Raw genomic sequence first — 17,936 nt, forward strand, 5'->3', positions numbered from 1 at the left:
TGCCAGCTTTCATGTTTGGTGGGATTTTATAATCGGATGAGATGTTTTACTTTCATATTTAAAGCCTGGGATTTCCCCTCTCCTATTTTGAAAGAAATCGTATATAATTGGTTGGTACCAAATAATGATAATTGTTTTTATAATTTAGAGCAAAAATTTTTTCCATTCATTTGGTTTTACTTACATGAATTCAGTTTTTTATACGCTCAAATACTAGGAATTTTTTTATCCAAATTTCACCATTTCTTAAGCTTTTCAGATATTCAAGCTTTTAGTGTACATCAGTTGAAAATTTGATCTTAATATGATGAAGTTTTTTAAAATTGATGTTACTAAATGTATAATCTTATTAAAAAATAATTTTAAAATGCCTCTTTTCTAAAATTCCGATTGTGCTACTGCCAAGGAAATGTGTGTATATAATTTTTTGATATAGTAGAGTAATACACAGTACAGAACAATAACAGTGTTCACAGTTAACTTAAAATCATGGTTAATCTGACGCAATTGGGGTGAGAACAGAAAATAAAAGTAATCCATATTATAATCAAGAGAGAAATAATATTTATAATTTACCTGTATTTTCAAGCAGTTTAATTTAAAGAATAAGTTAATTTGGATATGCAAATTTATATTAAAAAATTATATTATTCTCGTGTTTGTAAACCTAAGAATAACCAACTAAACCTTACAGTAAACTGTTAATGCAATTTAACTATGAATAGCAGTCAAAGAAAAAAAGTTGTTTTCTAAATGGTAATAAGTTTGCCACCTAACCTTTAGGTCTCTAAATATGAACTAATGGAAGGCAACCATGTCTTTTGATTTTGGTTTCTCTGGTGATGGGTATTAAGGTATAAAAGAAACAGCTTGCTTTAGAGTTAGTCTATTTAGAGAAAAATCAGCTTTTCAGACAGTGGACTTGGTGTTTATCCCGTGAAACCTTTTAATGTATATTCTTTTTTCAGGGGTGTAGCACCTTTTAATCAGCGAAAGAGATTGTGGGAAAAGGCAAGAGCGAAATCGAAAAAGCAGTCAACATCATTTTCTTCGGAGATTGTAAATGGAGTGCAGGTACTCATTTCCCTCTCTGTGCTGTTAAATTGTATAGCTTGTCAAATCATGTTTTAAGTAAGATCACTTTTTAATTAAGTGGGAATTTCATTTTATTTAGTTTTTAAGGTAATATGAAAATAAAAAAGATAACTGACAAATGTTGGGCCTATCATATAATTTTGCTGGAGAGCTTGTACTTAAAAGTTTGAAACCAATGAGACCAGGCACCAACTTGGTTTAGATGTGTATGAAAAGAACACAGACCCTTTAAAAAGTAAATGAGAAAATTGTGGCTTAAATTTTAGATAACATTTACATTAGTTAAACTCGTTGTTTCAAGCTGTTATATTAAAGCTAGAGAATTATCGAGTGGTTACAGATGAAACGTCCTCAGTTAAAATTGATGTTTGTCTGTGTCTTTTATTTTTAAATCGGGGATATTAATAATTCTTTTAATATTATTTGAAGAAAATTGATTCATTAAACATGTTTAACTTTTATTATTATGTTCTTAAACATTTTAAAAGAACGATGTAAAAGAAATATGTAAAAAATTTTTTTTAAAGATTAAAGGGAGAAAGTTAATGATATTGGCATTCAACAGTAATCAAATTGTCAAATTGACATTACTGCTTTTAGGAAATCTGAAAGTCTTTCTACATTAAAAATATAAAATAGATATAAATAAGAGTGAAACTTAAAAACTTGCCAGTATTGTACAGAAACCAGTCAGATGTAGGTGTGAATGGTGTAGTGTAGCATTAGTTTCATCAACTCCTTCAGTGGAAAAAATTATGAGCGATACTTATAAATCTACATATATGGTACAGAAACCAATCAGATGTATGCATTGAATGGTGCAATGTTTTAGAATTAGTTTCATCAACTGCAGTGTAAAAAAATTATGAAATCCAGATATCTGCCACAGAAAGTAGTTTGCATCTGAAGAAATGCCTTATCATATGCTGTTGCTGAACATTACAAAATGGAGTCATTGTTTCCACCTATATGTAATTGCTTGATGTCTGCCAATGGGTCAGGGCATTCTCATAGCATCAACTTCTTTCATCAGTGGTTTTATATAGGAGGAAATGCGAGCTATTGAAAGTTAAAAGAAAATTGATTTGTTACGTGCTGTGTCATAGATTGGCAAACCATAGGAGGAGATTCTACCTGTACGTTCTGTTTATTTTTCAGGAAAGTGTTTAACACTTCGGAGAATGAGTTTCAAATGATTCTGAAAAAGATAGAAAATTATGCCATTCTCTGACATATCTGCATAAATTCAAATTCCAGGCTGTCATTTAATAAAGATGATCCCAGTCTATGAGGAATCTAGTTACAGTGATGGTGATTAACAAATTAGGTAAGATGATAATGATCACTTTTTAGGAGATGTTGAAATTGTGACATTGAGAATAAAAATTTGAAGAACCAAAGGCTGAGTAAATGAAAAGCTGTGAAAGGAACATACACAGTGAAGAAGTGAAGTTTATTAAGGTAACTTGCGCTGTTTTTCAGAAAAAAGTCTTCTGCTGTGCACAATATTCTTCTGTGATTTATATGAAGGAGCAGTGTGAAGAAGGAATGAATGTTAGATATAATCAAGTCTCATCTGTTTTTTCTGTAAAGGTATCTAATTACTATGCCTGTATGTGTTATCTTTCTTTTGTAGCACAGTAATTAATTTTTCTAAATTATATATTTTTTGGTTTTTATGCATTAAAGGCTTAAACAGATGAATTTACAGCTAAGTATTACGAGTTATAAATAATTTAAATAGATTAGTTGTAGTTGTGTGTAACGAGATGTCCATCTTAGATTCTGTAAAACTTGTGTTTTTTAATAAATTGCCAATATGGTGTTGAATTTTTGAGTTTCTACCATATCATATCAAGTCATCGGCAAATCTCTCAGTTTCCAGTGTTGGAATGTGGTTCCTATATAAGTACCAAGAAGGTTACTTATCTTAAACATGAAAACACAATGATAGTTTTCATGTTAAGCAATATTTAAAAATTTAAATGTTATGTATATGTGTGTGTGATGTTAATTTTGTATCTTTATTTTTGAATATGTGTAATTCTTGTGATTTACAGAGCTGCTAACTTTCCCAGTAAAACTGAGATACTTCTGATTTTTCTTCACATCTCGTAGTTTCCTGGGAAATCTTCAGATTTCCTGGTTTTTAAATTTTTATGAATTGAGATTATCTCATTCAAATGTAGTTCTTTAAGATCTTCATCTTGTTCTCTAAGTTTCAAGGAGGGAAAAATATATATATATATATATATATATATAAAAGTTATGTTGACAAATTCTTAAAAGAGAAAAAGACGGCAGTATTGTCATCTCTAAACAAAATACAGGTTATGCAAGTTCAGTTTTCTCTCAACTGATTTTCAGTGTAGTTTTTCCTGTTTAATTTTTTTTTTATCAGAATTATTTTAATCTATGGTGAAGATTTCCAGAGCATGTTGTGGGGACATAACTAGCGTTTCATAGATGAGTATTTTCATTTAATTTTAAATTACTAATTTCATTTGCAGTACAAAGTCCGAAATCTGGACGTCCAATATCCGCAATGATCTAAAATCTGAACTTCAAAACCACCAAACGCATGCGTATTTGATTCCCCCCTCCACGCATAATAAAACATCTGATTCTTAATCTCACTTCGACACTAAACAAAATACCTTATTATTGAAGTAACAATCATTTTAGCATAAATTTGTACGATCAGTAATTCGGCTCCATTGTTGCATGCTTTGGCACACATTTCAAACCAAAAAATTCCACATAGGTACATCATTGATCTGACGCCAACCTGGCGAATCATTATTTATTATACTTTCCTTTCATCACCGCAATTTTATCAAACCATGACAACTTGAGTTATGACTCAAGTATAACTCAAGTTATTGTTTTGATGCCTAAACAATTTTTTTTTATGTTAGTAATTGAATAATAAAGGAGTATGGTAACCTTTTATATTGACATTATGCTTGGTGATGATTACAGATTTAAGTTAAATGTGCTAAAAATGTTGACAAAAGGAAAATGCTAAAAATGTTGACAATAAGGAAAAATTTAGCTAAAATTTCTTTCCATATGCTAAAAGTAGATTTTGTTGATGACACTCATAGACCCAAATATTACATTTAAGGCTGTTTGAATTAAGAATAACTGATTTGTTATTCACATAAACCCAGAACCAGTGGCAGCGTTCGTATGGCCGCACCGAGTCGCAGAATTTAGGACCCACAGAGATTGCATCAGCCAGCAAGATACCAAGCACCGGCCCTCAATAAGGCTTTAAGTATATGTGGGAATTTATTTATTCAGAACTCTGATAAGCTTTAAGCATATGCAAGAAATAGACATAAGTATAATAAATAACTAAACTAATATATTTCGGGCTTAATTGTCTCAGTACACGATAGAAGCAAGATAAAATTTAACAGAATTGTTAACGGAATTTAACTTGTCGTTAGTCACAAAGCTCATGATGCATAGTCAAATATGTATAGTGAAGGATAACTAAATTTGATGATGATAGCCGCTTATTTTAAAGGTTTACGGATATTGCAAAACAAAGGTGAAATTTTCCAATTAACGAATTCTGTAAAGAAATGTGGAGAAGCAGTAATAAATGAAGATGATATAAAAGAAGTTTTTCATTGTGATGACAGTGCTTCTCAATCATCAATCAGTTATAAATGGTGAAATCCGTAGTATGATTCTAGATCCAGAAAATACCGCTCCCGATAGTGAAAAAAAGTGACAGAGAAGTTACTGAAAACAAGAAAACTTCGATTGACAAGGTAGTCAGAATTCTCGACACAGCAGATACAGGACTTCAAGCAGTGTAACTGAACAAGAGATTATGTCTGTCTGCAGAAGTAAAGAGAAAGTATTAACACAAAAATCGAAGCAACTTAAACAACTTACATTGAAAGAAATGTTTAATAAGGTAAAAAAATAAATATTAAGCTTTTTTTTTTGTAAATTTTGATACCCTTTAGATATAAATACTTCATTATTTCATAAATCACGATTTCATATTTTTAATTTTATAATTTCTACATGCCTACTAGATTTAAACTGATGATCTAATATCCGGAAAAATCCAAAATCCGCAATCACTGAAGTCCCGACGAGTCCAGATTTCAGACTTTGTATTGTATATAATTATATGTACAGTTATTATTAATTTTATGTTCATCATGCTTTTAATTGCTTTTGTAAATAAAAACTTTTCTATCTTATTCAGGTTTTTATCGATGTGAAATAAAAAAAAAAAAATACTGCAGAATCAAATGCAGTTAGCCAAGAAGCACAAATTAAGATAAAAAATGAATGATGAATTAAATATTAAATATATATCAAAGCATGGAATAATCAGTTTAATAATTTGAATAAAAACTTGAACACCAAAGTGAATTTTATCAGTGTTTCAAAGTAGCATTGCCCTGTAAAACAAAAACATCTTAGTGTTCATTTTTCCTGGTTAGCAGCTATTAATATAAAATAGACCTAATTGATAATTTTTATAAACATTTAGGCTATTAATAATAAGACACTTCTGATGTTATATGCTATATTACATAACTTGTGGAGTATATATATTTTTTTACATGCATTTTTAAATGAAAATGTTAAATTTAAAATATATCATACTATTAAAAAGTCATGATGAGTTTTGAAAAGTTGGATAATCTTCCTTTTCTTTTCATGTGTTAAATTATCAGGTCTGCATGCGAAACAGCCCTATGTATCACTCTGGAGCTCTAGCTTTTACAAATGCAGGAAATGTACCTAAAGTAGGTCAGTTACTGTCTGCTGCTTGGAACCTTACTGATACTTGCCATTTTAAGATATTACCTCCAGGTTCAGGGTAAGTTTAATTTCAATATTAAATATAATGAAATAATTCTGAAGTATTAATTAATTTTATCATTAAAAATTCATGCACTAAACAGCTTTGTGATAATTTGGTTTTGCATTTATTGAAGTATTTATTTCTTGATATATCTGACATAAAAACATATTGTTTAAAATTCGCCGTGATGTTTAAGAAAAGATTTAATCTCTGATAAATAAATAGTCTTATTTAAAAAGTTAACAGTAAGCAGGTATCTTTAATTTTATTTAAATTATATTTTTGAGAGCATTTAAAAATTAAACTTTGAAAGAAAGAGTAACTTCTATGAATAAAAAATTCTTGTTGAGATTAAAGGTACGTCTTAGTGTCTTATTAAGTTGTTAAATAAATAGTTTCTATACTGTTGGGAAAATTCTTTGAGAAAGTAAGCATGTAAACAGTTTTGAAAAGTAGTTAACCTTTTACGTTACATGCTATGCAAGCAATAGTTACATTATTGGAAATACTGACTATATCTTTGTCACATTTTCTTCTTCTATGTATGAAATGGGTATGAGAAACTCCTGTATTGTATTCAATAGTGGTAGATATCATAAAATAGGAGGTTGTTGGTAAGTTCCAATAGATGCAGTTTTTCATTTCTGCAAAAGTATTTGTGTAAGCATTTTTGCATTTGCATCAGTGTGTTGTAACATATTGAACACTTTGTTAATTAAGCTTGCATATCCAACATATTGTGTAGTATGTGCTCACAGAGCTTTAAGATCCATTTAGTTTGAACTCAAATTTTGGTTTTCGCTTGAATGTTAACAGTTTCTCCTGAACTCTGATAATTAGCAAAAGCATATCTTCTTTAAAGGGAGGGGAGATGAGTTTAAAGTTCTAAGTAATTATATATTATTTGAGTGTGTCTGGTTGTTTTTAATATGTTTGTGTTTTTAGTATGTGGATTAATATACATATGGGAATTAAAATGAAATATGCAACTAGAAACTTGGAGCAGTAAGTGAAAAGTGCACAACTGGGATCTTGGAGCATATACCGGATGCTTATAATTAAACTTCCTCTATAAAAGGCACCCTACAGCGCAAAGAGGTGAACGGAATGCAATGAAGTTTTGTATATGGGCTGTACATGAAATGCACTTGCGGAATTTAAAAAAACAAATTTTAGTTCCAAAATGTGCACCAGAGGGCACCTTTTTGGGAAAACATGAAATTTAACACAATAAACAACCAAAACGGAATACAGAAACAATATTAACCTTTATTGACTAGTTTCTGATGACCTTGTCATCGAACCACATTAAGTAAAGGTAAGGGAGATACAAAAACAGTTCAGTTTGCAGAAACAAGAACAGATTAGGATGAAATAGCACAAGAGGAATCGTGTCCAGGATGATGACAGAATATGTGACAGCACCTTCTCCGATTTACTCAAAGAAGAATGATCCAAGCATGAATGTTGCTGTGAATCCACACCAGACAGTGACCTTTGGAGACTGAAGGGGAATTTCAGTGTGGATACACGGATTTTCCTTATCCCTAATGTGAAAATTCTGTGTATTGACTGTCCCATTGAGGTAGAAATCAGCCTCATCACTCCACAGAATATTCCAAGCCCATGGCAGATCAACAGCCATTTTTTTTAGAAAACTGACTGCGAATGAGAGACGTTGTGGCTTGTCCCTATCAAGCAGCTCCTGGGTATGGCAGATCTTGTGTGGGAAGTAGTGCATTATGTTTCTGAGTACTTTTCAGTCGGTGCTGTATGCCCCCAAACTCTGATGTCTGTGACTGTGCGTCAACAGCTGTCTTGATGGCATCAACAAGTACCTGTGTGATACGTTTATTGCCTCTTCTAGGTTGAACTCTTAATTTCACCGTCTCTTCAAATTTCTTAATCATTGCCCGGGTACGTTGGTCCATGCCGTAGATTCTTTCTGCAATGAAATTCACGAGCTGCAGCTGAAGCATTTCTCTTGTTTTTGTAAAACCAGCTTCACCAATAACGCACGTTCAACTAAAGAGACCATCATCAATACAGCCGGAAACATCGACTTAAACATGACAACATCTGCAAATGTTTTATACCCTAACTTGTTTTGCATAAAGCTTTCTCTTCTTCCCAAGCATGCAAATCTTGACATTTTTCTCCTACAACTGACAGTTTTTCCCGGTTTTGCATTTTATTACTCATAATTCTTGTTCTGGATTGTTAATATTGTTTCTGTATTCTGTTTTGGTCATTTATTGTGTTAAATTTATGTTTTCCCAAAAAGGTGCCCTCTGGTGCAGCGGTCGTCAACCCTTAGAACTTCATGGACCACTAAATATATAATTTTATATTTGGCAGACCACTAATATGAATTTAAAAAAACACCGTAAATCAGACTTTAAAAACAACATATTAATATACAAAAACGATATTCAACTTTCCAATACATGTAATTCTAATTTTCATTTGTTAATATAATTATCAAAACATTTGGTGTTCAGCAGCATGCCTTTATGGAAATTTAGGCCTGATTATGAGTAACTAGTAAAACACTATTAACATTTCACCGATACACATATTTCGTTCACGTTGAAAAATTATCTGAAACGTACAAAAATCTTACCTTCTTGTACAGAAAGCTTCACATATCACTGAAAAGGAATTGTTACTCGTCATTTTTTTAAACTGAATCTTTATAAAAATAATGTTCCAATTCTTCTGTGGACCATGAAAAAGTTTTCACGGACCACCGGTTGGCAACTGCTGCTCTGGTGGACATTTTGAAACTAAATTTTTTTCCCCGAAATTCCATGAGGGCATTTCGTTACAAAAACAATATACAAAATTTCGTTGCATTCTGTTTGCACTGTAGGATGTTTTTTATAGGGGAAGTTTAATTATAACCACCTGGTACTTCTGTATGATTTAAAGTTTACTTTTCTTAGTTGTGTAAAAGGAAACTGATCCAAAATTTTGCTTGCTTCTATTTCTTTCAAATATCACTTTCAAATCTGTTTTAATTGTTGACAATCCAGATAATCTTTCTGTGAAATGCTAGATTCTTTATACATTTTAGATAGTTTGTCTTAAAAAATTAACGAGTAACTGTATTAAAAGTGAAATTATTAAAGTAATAAATACATTTTCTAAATTATTTATGCATTTGTATTGCATGAGTTGTAATGGATCTAAGTTGTCATTGTTCTGTGTAAGGGGTGATTAACTTTTCAAAACCTCTGGACATGTGCAAGTCTTGCAGATTTCTTTGCTCCTGATGAAAACTGACCTTTGTGCTCTCGAAATCGATTGAGTTCTTGACTAAATATTCGCCAAGCTCCTCAAAACCTCTGGCCTCTGCAAGTCTTGGAGGGTTTCTTTGCTCTTAATGAAGAGGGACCTGTACTTGTTTGTCCTCAATATCGATCAAGTTTTTGACTAAATGCATGCCAAACACAAGTTGTTGATTTGATAATATTTTATGTTTCACTTTGCCATGTTTCTCTTCTGTTTTGAAGTTTCGTAAATGTACGTGAAGGGACCAGAGAAACGTTTAAAAAGTTAGATTCTGCATTTATACAACATTGATTTTTTTTAAATTTAAAAATGCAAAAACATGAATCTTTGAGTTATTTAAAACTTTTTTATAATTGGAAGTATAAGTCTGTAACCAGTGGTTGTGAAAATAAAGGCTGCATAAAAACTCTTACGTGCATGGTTTACAGTTTATCAAAATAAGAGTAAATATAAATCATGGCCTATAATTTAAAAACTAATAACACCAGTAGTAATAAATTGCTGTCTTCAGTGTTCGTAGCGGTTCTTATAAGTGCTTATAAGTCCTTATATTTGAAAATAAAATATAAAGGCCCTTATAGGTGCTTACTTTTTCTTTAAAGCCCTTATTTTTTTGTTTTTAGTGCTTATTTTTTGCTTTTAGTGTTTTAAAGCCGAAACTAAATAAACAACTTTTCTTCCTAACATGGAATGTCAGATGTTGAGTCATACTCCCGGAAATAGCTTTTCCCCCTTTCTCTGTATTAACATAACCTTTGGTGTGCACGAAGAGTACAGACTGGTGCCCGTCGTTCTATTGGTCAAAGAATTGCGAAAGCAGTAGAAAATTCCGCTACATTCGGCATTCTTTTCCTCCCACTCAAATACTACACACGTTTGAATTTTTATCAAGATCTTAAAAAATTTGCATTCTCGTTCTGCTTGGTCAGTTCATATTCATGTTTATTATGATCGTTATGCTTATATTATGAGCATATGTATGAATGTTTATAATAACATAGCAGTAACTGCTGAAGTATAGTAAACTTCCAAAAATAGTTGTGTTTTAACACAGATTAGCTTTCTAAGGAATAATATTCGGAATGGCTTAAATAAAGGGAAAGTAATCGAATAGTCAAAATAATTTCATTTTTTTTTTTCCAATACATTATGCAATACGAAGGTTGGGAGGTCTCCCCTTTCTCCGCAAAATCTTGAATATTGAAACTGTAACAGTTTGATGCAAAACAAGCAATGGACCCTTTTTTTTTTTTTTTTTCTTTTGGTCACTTTCCAATCTGGATTGAATGGGACTAAAAGTTCTGCGGTCTACCAACCCAAGCGAAGAATGATTCTATTCCGAAAATTTAAAGCCGTCTGTTGAAAATTAGAATGAAAAACACCCCAGTTATTTAGTTCGTTATTCTCCCAATACCGGCAATTGTTGATTCCGATTGCGTAATATCACGTAGGGAAGAATTACGGCGCACGTGTTGCGCAATAACGATATTTTGCAGAGATAATTAATTTTGATGTTCTGTCCGAGATTTGTTTATGAACACTTAAAAGAGTTTTACTGTGCTTGCTAAGCAGAATATTTTTTAGTTCCGTTGGTTTATTTTTATATGATGCACATATTGAAATGTCAAAAGCATTTATTTAGCGGAAAAATCTAAAGAGCAGCTACAGTCTATCCCCCCCCCTCCGCTCCTTCAAGTTATGCTCGACTGTCTGAATATTCGCCAATTTCCAAGTATGCGGGTTAGTTAAGCTTTTACTGTTAAAGATGACTGCATGAAGCAAATTTTTGTCTTCTGATTTCAGAAATGTTCCTCTTTTTTACTTAAATTACTTTGCTTGCAATATCTGTTAAGAGAAAACTGATATACAATGAAAATTTAGAAAATATTCAGAATTTAGATTTAAATTATTTAAATATCAATATGAGTGGAAAAATAAATTATATTTATTATTAGGTTCCAAGCAAATATAATAAATATGCCTTATTATTATTTATTTTCTCTATTTTGAACTGAAATTTCATCATTAAATCTTGTAATATAGTTTAGTTTTTCATATTGTTTTTTTCTCTCATTGTAAAGTAGTTCTGTAAATTGAACTATTATTTAAAATTAAAAACAAACAAAAAAAAAGTAATTATTTTCCATGGTTGAGGTAATGCTTATTTTCTCTTAATAAGTACTTCATTTCTCATATTTTAAATTACAAGTCTAATTTTTAAGGTTATGCAGTTGTGTATGATGTAATTAGACAGGTGCTTATTTTTTTTCTTAAAATGTGCTTGAAAAGTGCTTATAGGTGCTTATTTTTTTAACTAAAATGTGGCTATGAACCCTGTGTCTTACTTAAGCTACAAAATTTGAATAATTTCCATGAAGCTTCTGATATTCATAGTTTTAAAAAGAGTGAATGTTTGTATTATGCACTCCAGAAGTACTGATTATTCATAATTATGTTTGAAAAGAATTTTGATGCTGTATTCTAAGTTTGCATTGTTAGCTCATTTTGATGGTAATTTTTTATTCTATGCTGTGTTTTATATAGTGAAAGAAAACCTGAAAAAGAGACCAAAGATTTTGTAAAAATCGAGATCAAAGTACCATGTCAAGAAATGCCACCACCACCCTCTCCAGCATCTTCTACTTGCAGTGAACCTGCTTCTAGTCCTTTACCACCTAGTGAGTTATTTTCTTTAGAGTTTGAATATGTATAAAAAATTTCAATTTAATATATGTTACATATGTGGGTAGTTTTTATACTTTTAATATCTTACTTTCATGTTTCACTTAAGGTCATATATTTATATGTATGCTCTGCATTTCTAGCCATCATTATAATCTGTGTAATATTAAGATATACAATTTGAATTTACTTTAAATCAAAGACTTTATGTAATGTATGCTTAGTGAACTGAGTGAGTGAGTTTCAATTTCTATTTGTAGAACGTAAACATAGGTCTAGTATGCAGACAAGAGAAGAAGGAGATCGTAAAGACGACGAAGCATGGCCTTTGAAAGATGTGATATTTGTCGAGGATGTAAAAAATGCTCCAGTTGGAAAAGTTGTGAAGGCAAGTTAATTAATACTTATAATACATAAAATCTGACTGAAAACTTTTCAGAAATGTACATATTATGCAATTAATGTTGTTAAACATGTTCAATTTTATAATCTAATATATCATCATATAAATTTATTTCATTGGTCTTTTCAATCTGCTTTTTATGTCTGGGAGGAATGCATCTCACTTTTTATTTGGTGTGATAAGTAAATTTATTGTAATAGCTGAGACTGAGAAGGAAATAATTTCATATGCAAATATTAATGAGGTATTATTGTTCATAATTGCTTCACGGGGGAGGGATTACTTGAAAAGTTACGTTTTGAAAAGAACTGTAATGGACTTCCAAAAGCATTTTTCACACAGCAATCAATTAATTAAAGATTAAAGCATACTTTAAAAATATAAATCAGTTTTGAAATTAAGCATTTAGGGATAGGTTATGATTTGTATTCAGTTGTACATAATTAATTTTTTTAATTGTGATTAGGTGTTCACTTCAATTTTGATTCTATTTTTGATTAAAAACCAATGGAACTTATTAAATAGTTAATTTTTGAGTTTATGTTAATGCATATAATCAGTAGCTACCAGGTCTTTCGATAGATCATTGAATGTACTGTTTTTTAATTTTTAACGTTTACTGGTAAAAGAATTTTTAACAGTAAATTACATTTATTAAATAAAGACTGTAATTATTAAATTTCTGATCGGGAAATGTTCATATCTATATTTTTATATTTAAATGCCCTTTCCAATTTATTGCCTTGTATTTTTCTAAGGACTTCCTCTTTGTTGGCTTGCCAGTTTGTGTATTAGTTCTATTAGTGCTGCGCTGTTTACTCCAAATTCTACCATATTGCTACAAGAGGATAAAATATTGCTTATTTTGCATTAAAAAAACAATGAAATGAGAAGTCTAATTCCAAATTGATACAAAATTTTATATATTGCCTTATTTTCCTGAACACTGAGCTGAAACAAAAATTTTAGGTTACAACAAAACTGTAACAAAAAAACTTTTGTACTCTGTAACAAAAAAACGATGCACCAAGGAGACAAAAATTGGGTGCACAGGAAGATGTCGTACCAGAGTTACGTAGTTACAAAGAAATGAGCCTAATAAGGTGTTAACCCACTTCTAGCCTGGATGCAAGCTGCCACGTGGCATGGAATAGGCTGATAAAGCTCCTGAATGGCCTTCCCAGACATGCTCGATGGGAGAAAGATCTGGCGACCTAGCTGGCCAAGGAAGTGTTTGACAAGCTGTAAGACAGTTCATAGCGACACGTGCCGTATGTAGTCTGGCATTATCATGCTGAAAGTAAGGGCCAGGGTACTGCAAAAGGAACGGTAGCAAAACAGGTCTTAGAATGTCATCGACGCACCACTGTGCTATAAGTGTGCCTCTAATGACGACCAAAGGGGTCCGGCTGTCATTGAAATGGCATCCCAGGTTATAACTCCTGGTTGAGGGCCTGTGTGGTATACAATAATGAAAGCAGAATCAACATGGTGCTCTGGGCATCTCTAGACATGTCTTCGATGATTGTCACAACACAGTTGGAAAGCGTGATTTATCGCTAAAGACTATACGTTCTCCATCAGTACCATTCCAACTTGATCAACCCAAGCACCACTGTAATCTGGCTTGACAATGTGCAGGCATGAGTGTCAGGTGGCACAACGCTCATTACAAGCGTAGATTTCATTCAATCGGGCATCTGTGAATGGTCATGGTGGACACTCGTATGTGGGCCGCACATGGTGATAGGTTGATAGCGATGAATCAGGCACTGTGACAGTTGATCTGATAATCATTCTGTCCTCCCGATCTGTTGTGGCCTTAGTTGTGGTCGACCGCTACCATCATGATGCTGAAATCTGTCTTTGTCCACCCATTCTTGGCCAGCATCTTCTAATCACCACAGTGCTTTGACTCATATGATGAGCGATTCTCTGATTTGTTAAACTCGCCTCTTTCAATCCATTGATACGACCTCTTTCAAACTCTGACAGTTGATCGTAATGAGCTTGAATCCTGCAATGAGGCATTTTTTCATTCGTTGAAAGGTAGTATCTTAAATCACAATGCAACAGAAATTTTTAACAGTAGTTCAAGAACAGCTTATTATATACATTTGCTGGATGCACAGTTTCGATGTGCTGGAGATCACACTATTCATTCATTTAACACTGAATTTTAATCATTTGCATATTTGGTCAAAACATCTAAGCATACGAAATTTCAAAGCAATCAGAAAATTCCTTCGTGGTGCATGGATTTTTTTTTTTTTTTTTGGAGAGTGTATAAAAGGGCATAATGTGAACATACTTTGTGAGGAGGGAAAAGTGTTATTTTTATATTTTTTGTTCAAATTTTATGTTAAAGAATAAATGCAACTAATTTGGAAGTGCAAAGTGGGCAGATAGTGTTACAATAGCATACATAAAATGCTTATTTTAGCTGATAGATAATCAAACTCAGGTGATACAAACTTTAATGGATAATCAAGTTTAATTGCTAGAAAGTAAAAATTAAGTCCTCTTCCCACCTTCAAACGCCATCTACGTTGTAAAAAAATGGAAAGATTGCTAGTTTTTTTTTTTTTTTTTTTGTTTTGTTTGTTTGTTTGTTTGTTTTTTTTGTTGTGTGTGTGTGTGTGTGTGTGTGTGTAAAAATCATGTTAGCCTTGTATAAGAAGAAGAAACTCAAACTACTGCATATCAAATTTTGTCCACGGCAGGATTGTGATGTATCAAAACTGCAGTTTATTGTTTTGCAGTGTTGCATAGAATCTCATGACTACCTGTTGAATATGGAATGGATGGATCTAAGAGTGCCATGCTGAACTCCATGCAGAATCTTAATGGCCCAAATCACTGGTGCTCAGAAAGACAGACATGTTATACTCTTGTCCTTGCAAGATCTTACAGCCACATCATGTACTCCAAGCTTGAATTGGCTCGTGTGCAGGATGACAAGTATTCATATGGGCAGTACATTTACATCTGCAGCAGCACAAAATGTTCTGCATAGTATCCATTGACATTTGAGCAGAGACAGGTGTGCTCGCAGTGTATGATGAGCGCTAATACTGGACACAGGAGTCACATCACTTCATCTTTGCAAATGATTCTTGGTTCTGTATACCATGGTGACCTTTGTTCATGATGGTTTTATCCATATGTTGCCAGATTACATTTGTCAGTGTCATACAGGCATTCTAGTGTGGAGTGTCATTGAGCATGCATTCAACTGCACCCTTGCCAGCATGTTCTCCAGATCTCTTTCTTATCCATTGAGATGTCTTTTTAAGGGTTGCCAAATGACTTGCATCCTACTACAATTGTTGAAGTCTGGTATAGAATTGAGGCACTTGGAGTGAAATACCTATATCTATGATCCAAACTCAGTTCGACTCTGCACATTTGGATTACAACCATTGTTACTGCTAGAAGTGGGAGCTCTGTGGATTAAATTGCGTATGCTGTGTATCCAAAACCACTAGCAAATTTAATCATGTTTTCCGTTATACTATATATGTACAATAAATAAGACTTTATTTCCTGATGTAGCAATTTTAACGGACGCATCTTATCAAGCATTAATGATATGAGTAGTATTTCAAATTTCACCATTGGCTGCACCAAAACTGCTATAAAAATTGGAATATGTTCCTTTAAATATTTCTTTTTCTGAGATAAACTGCATGCATCATCTGATTTTTTTTTAAAAATATGTTTCTTTTTCCACTATGTAGAGTACTGCATTGGCCAAGTGTTTAAGGAAACTGAATATGTGTAGTTTATTTGAAATTCAGTTCCTGTTGAATAAACTATTTTATGAAATTTTCTGCATTCCCTCTTATTTAAGTAGTTTATTTTAAATTCAGTTACTGTTGAACCTATTTTATGAAATTTTCTGCATTTCCTCTTATTTAATGTAAATATCAGTTTTTTTATAGAATGTTGCCTACAGTGAGATCCTTCTTAAGACATTAAGCTTTCTCATACTTTGCCACAATCAGTTAGCCTATTAAATCAACAGCTGAAACAAACTTAAATTTTACTTTATCACTGGGGTATGGAATGTTTTTAAAGATGAAAAATAACAAAAGTTAGAGTGAGATATTTTTTAATTTCCAATTTTTGCTTATTACATCTTTAAACTTTTATGATTTATGTTCATTTTGTTCCTTAATGTTAATTATTATGTGATATTTTAAGTTAATTTAGTTTTAAGATTCTTATTCCTGTAATTGTTGCTAATTTGATTTATTTCTTTCTAAGGTTGATGGCGCTTATGCAGCTGTTCAGTTTCCATCTCGAGAATATTCATCTGGAAATGGACGTTCATCACAGATGCAATCTGGATCTTCATGTGATGATGTAAGTGTTTTGCTTCAAGAGTGCAGGCTTTTGCGTAAAGATGAACTTTTGGTTGTAAAGAGTGGTAATACACCTCGAGTGCCTGATTGCTTTCAAAGATCACCTAAAAAAGTGAATATAGCGGATACTAGCTCAATCCTGACTATGGCTGTAGATGGACAAGGTAAATTAAAATATTGCTAGTTTTTAAATCTAATACATTGTATTATATTCATGAGAGTACTTTGATGGCCTTTCATATTTATTTTTCATATTTTATTTATGAAATTCTCTTTTTCTAGGTATTCATGCAGTAGTAAAGAATGGTGAACGTTTGAGCTATGTTTTGTACAACATTTCTACTGGAAAAGCTTCACAAGATAGTCCATTCCCAACAGATACACAGTCTTTTCTTGGCCAAGATCTCAGACTTATTTCTTTTGGAATCAGTGGAGAAGTAAGATATGTATTTGTAGTACCATATACGCTCGTGTGATGTCCACGCTCATGTAATGTCCGCACCCCAACTTTACAGATAAAATTTATGTTAAAAAAAAAAAAAAAAAAAAAATGGACCCCCACAATGTCCATACCCCCAAAACTAAAGAATTTCTTACTTAAAAAAAATATTTTTTAACATCGCCTTTTCCCCTTTAGTCAATAGCATTAGTTGCTGAACATCTTTAAAGAAAGAATATACATTTTGCCTTTCGTTGGCACCAGAATGGAAAGCAGAGACTTTCCTTGCATATTGTTGCAGCTATTATTCAGTCATAACATCGGCGCTAGCAATTCACTCAGCAGATATGCTAATAAATGAAGGTAGTCCAAACAGGTTTTCACCACCTGGCTTCCAAGAAATACTGTTTTGTAATAAAATTACTTTCCCCTCCTTCCTCCTTGGAGCATTCACATATTACGAGCTTTCTCTTTCATTACACATATTTCGAGCATATATTTTCTTCATTCACATATTTCGAGCTTTCTCTTTTCATTCATAGTATCATTTGAAATTTGTGGTAGTTAGCAAGTAGCGTGCTTGAAATGGGAAAATACAGCAGCTATACAATGGCTTTTAAACTGAAAGTCATAGAATTTGCGTGGGAAAAGGAAAAAAAAATATATATAAGGTGGACGAAAAGTGTGTGCGCAATTGAAGCAAATAGCATGATCAACTGGAGGCAACGAACAAAACAAGACATGCGTTTCGTGGTTCAAAATGTTAGTTTCCGAACTTAAGGAAAAAGTAGTTGCGTATGTTCATGATACATG

At 32.2% G+C, this 17,936-nt stretch overlaps 1 protein-coding gene across 3 annotated transcripts in view; it reads left to right on the top strand.

Annotated features, from left to right (window-relative positions):
• Positions 1-17,936, top strand: part of hyd (E3 ubiquitin-protein ligase hyd) — a 260,665-nt gene that overhangs the window by 71,120 nt on the left and 171,609 nt on the right. For all 3 annotated transcript variants that reach the window (XM_085815614.1, XM_085815615.1, XM_085815616.1), the window contains exons 11-16: positions 969-1,074; positions 5,808-5,953; positions 11,777-11,910; positions 12,175-12,302; positions 16,587-16,848; positions 16,967-17,121. In XM_085815614.1, the coding sequence (XP_085671740.1) occupies positions 969-1,074; positions 5,808-5,953; positions 11,777-11,910; positions 12,175-12,302; positions 16,587-16,848; positions 16,967-17,121 (931 nt within the window). The remainder of the gene's footprint in view (positions 1-968; positions 1,075-5,807; positions 5,954-11,776; positions 11,911-12,174; positions 12,303-16,586; positions 16,849-16,966; positions 17,122-17,936) is intronic.

Source organism: Stegodyphus dumicola, chromosome 4, assembly GCF_044657685.1.
Source record: "Stegodyphus dumicola isolate Sdum_Otavi_A_Nest chromosome 4, ASM4465768v1".
Lineage (NCBI taxonomy): Eukaryota > Metazoa > Arthropoda > Arachnida > Araneae > Eresidae > Stegodyphus > Stegodyphus dumicola.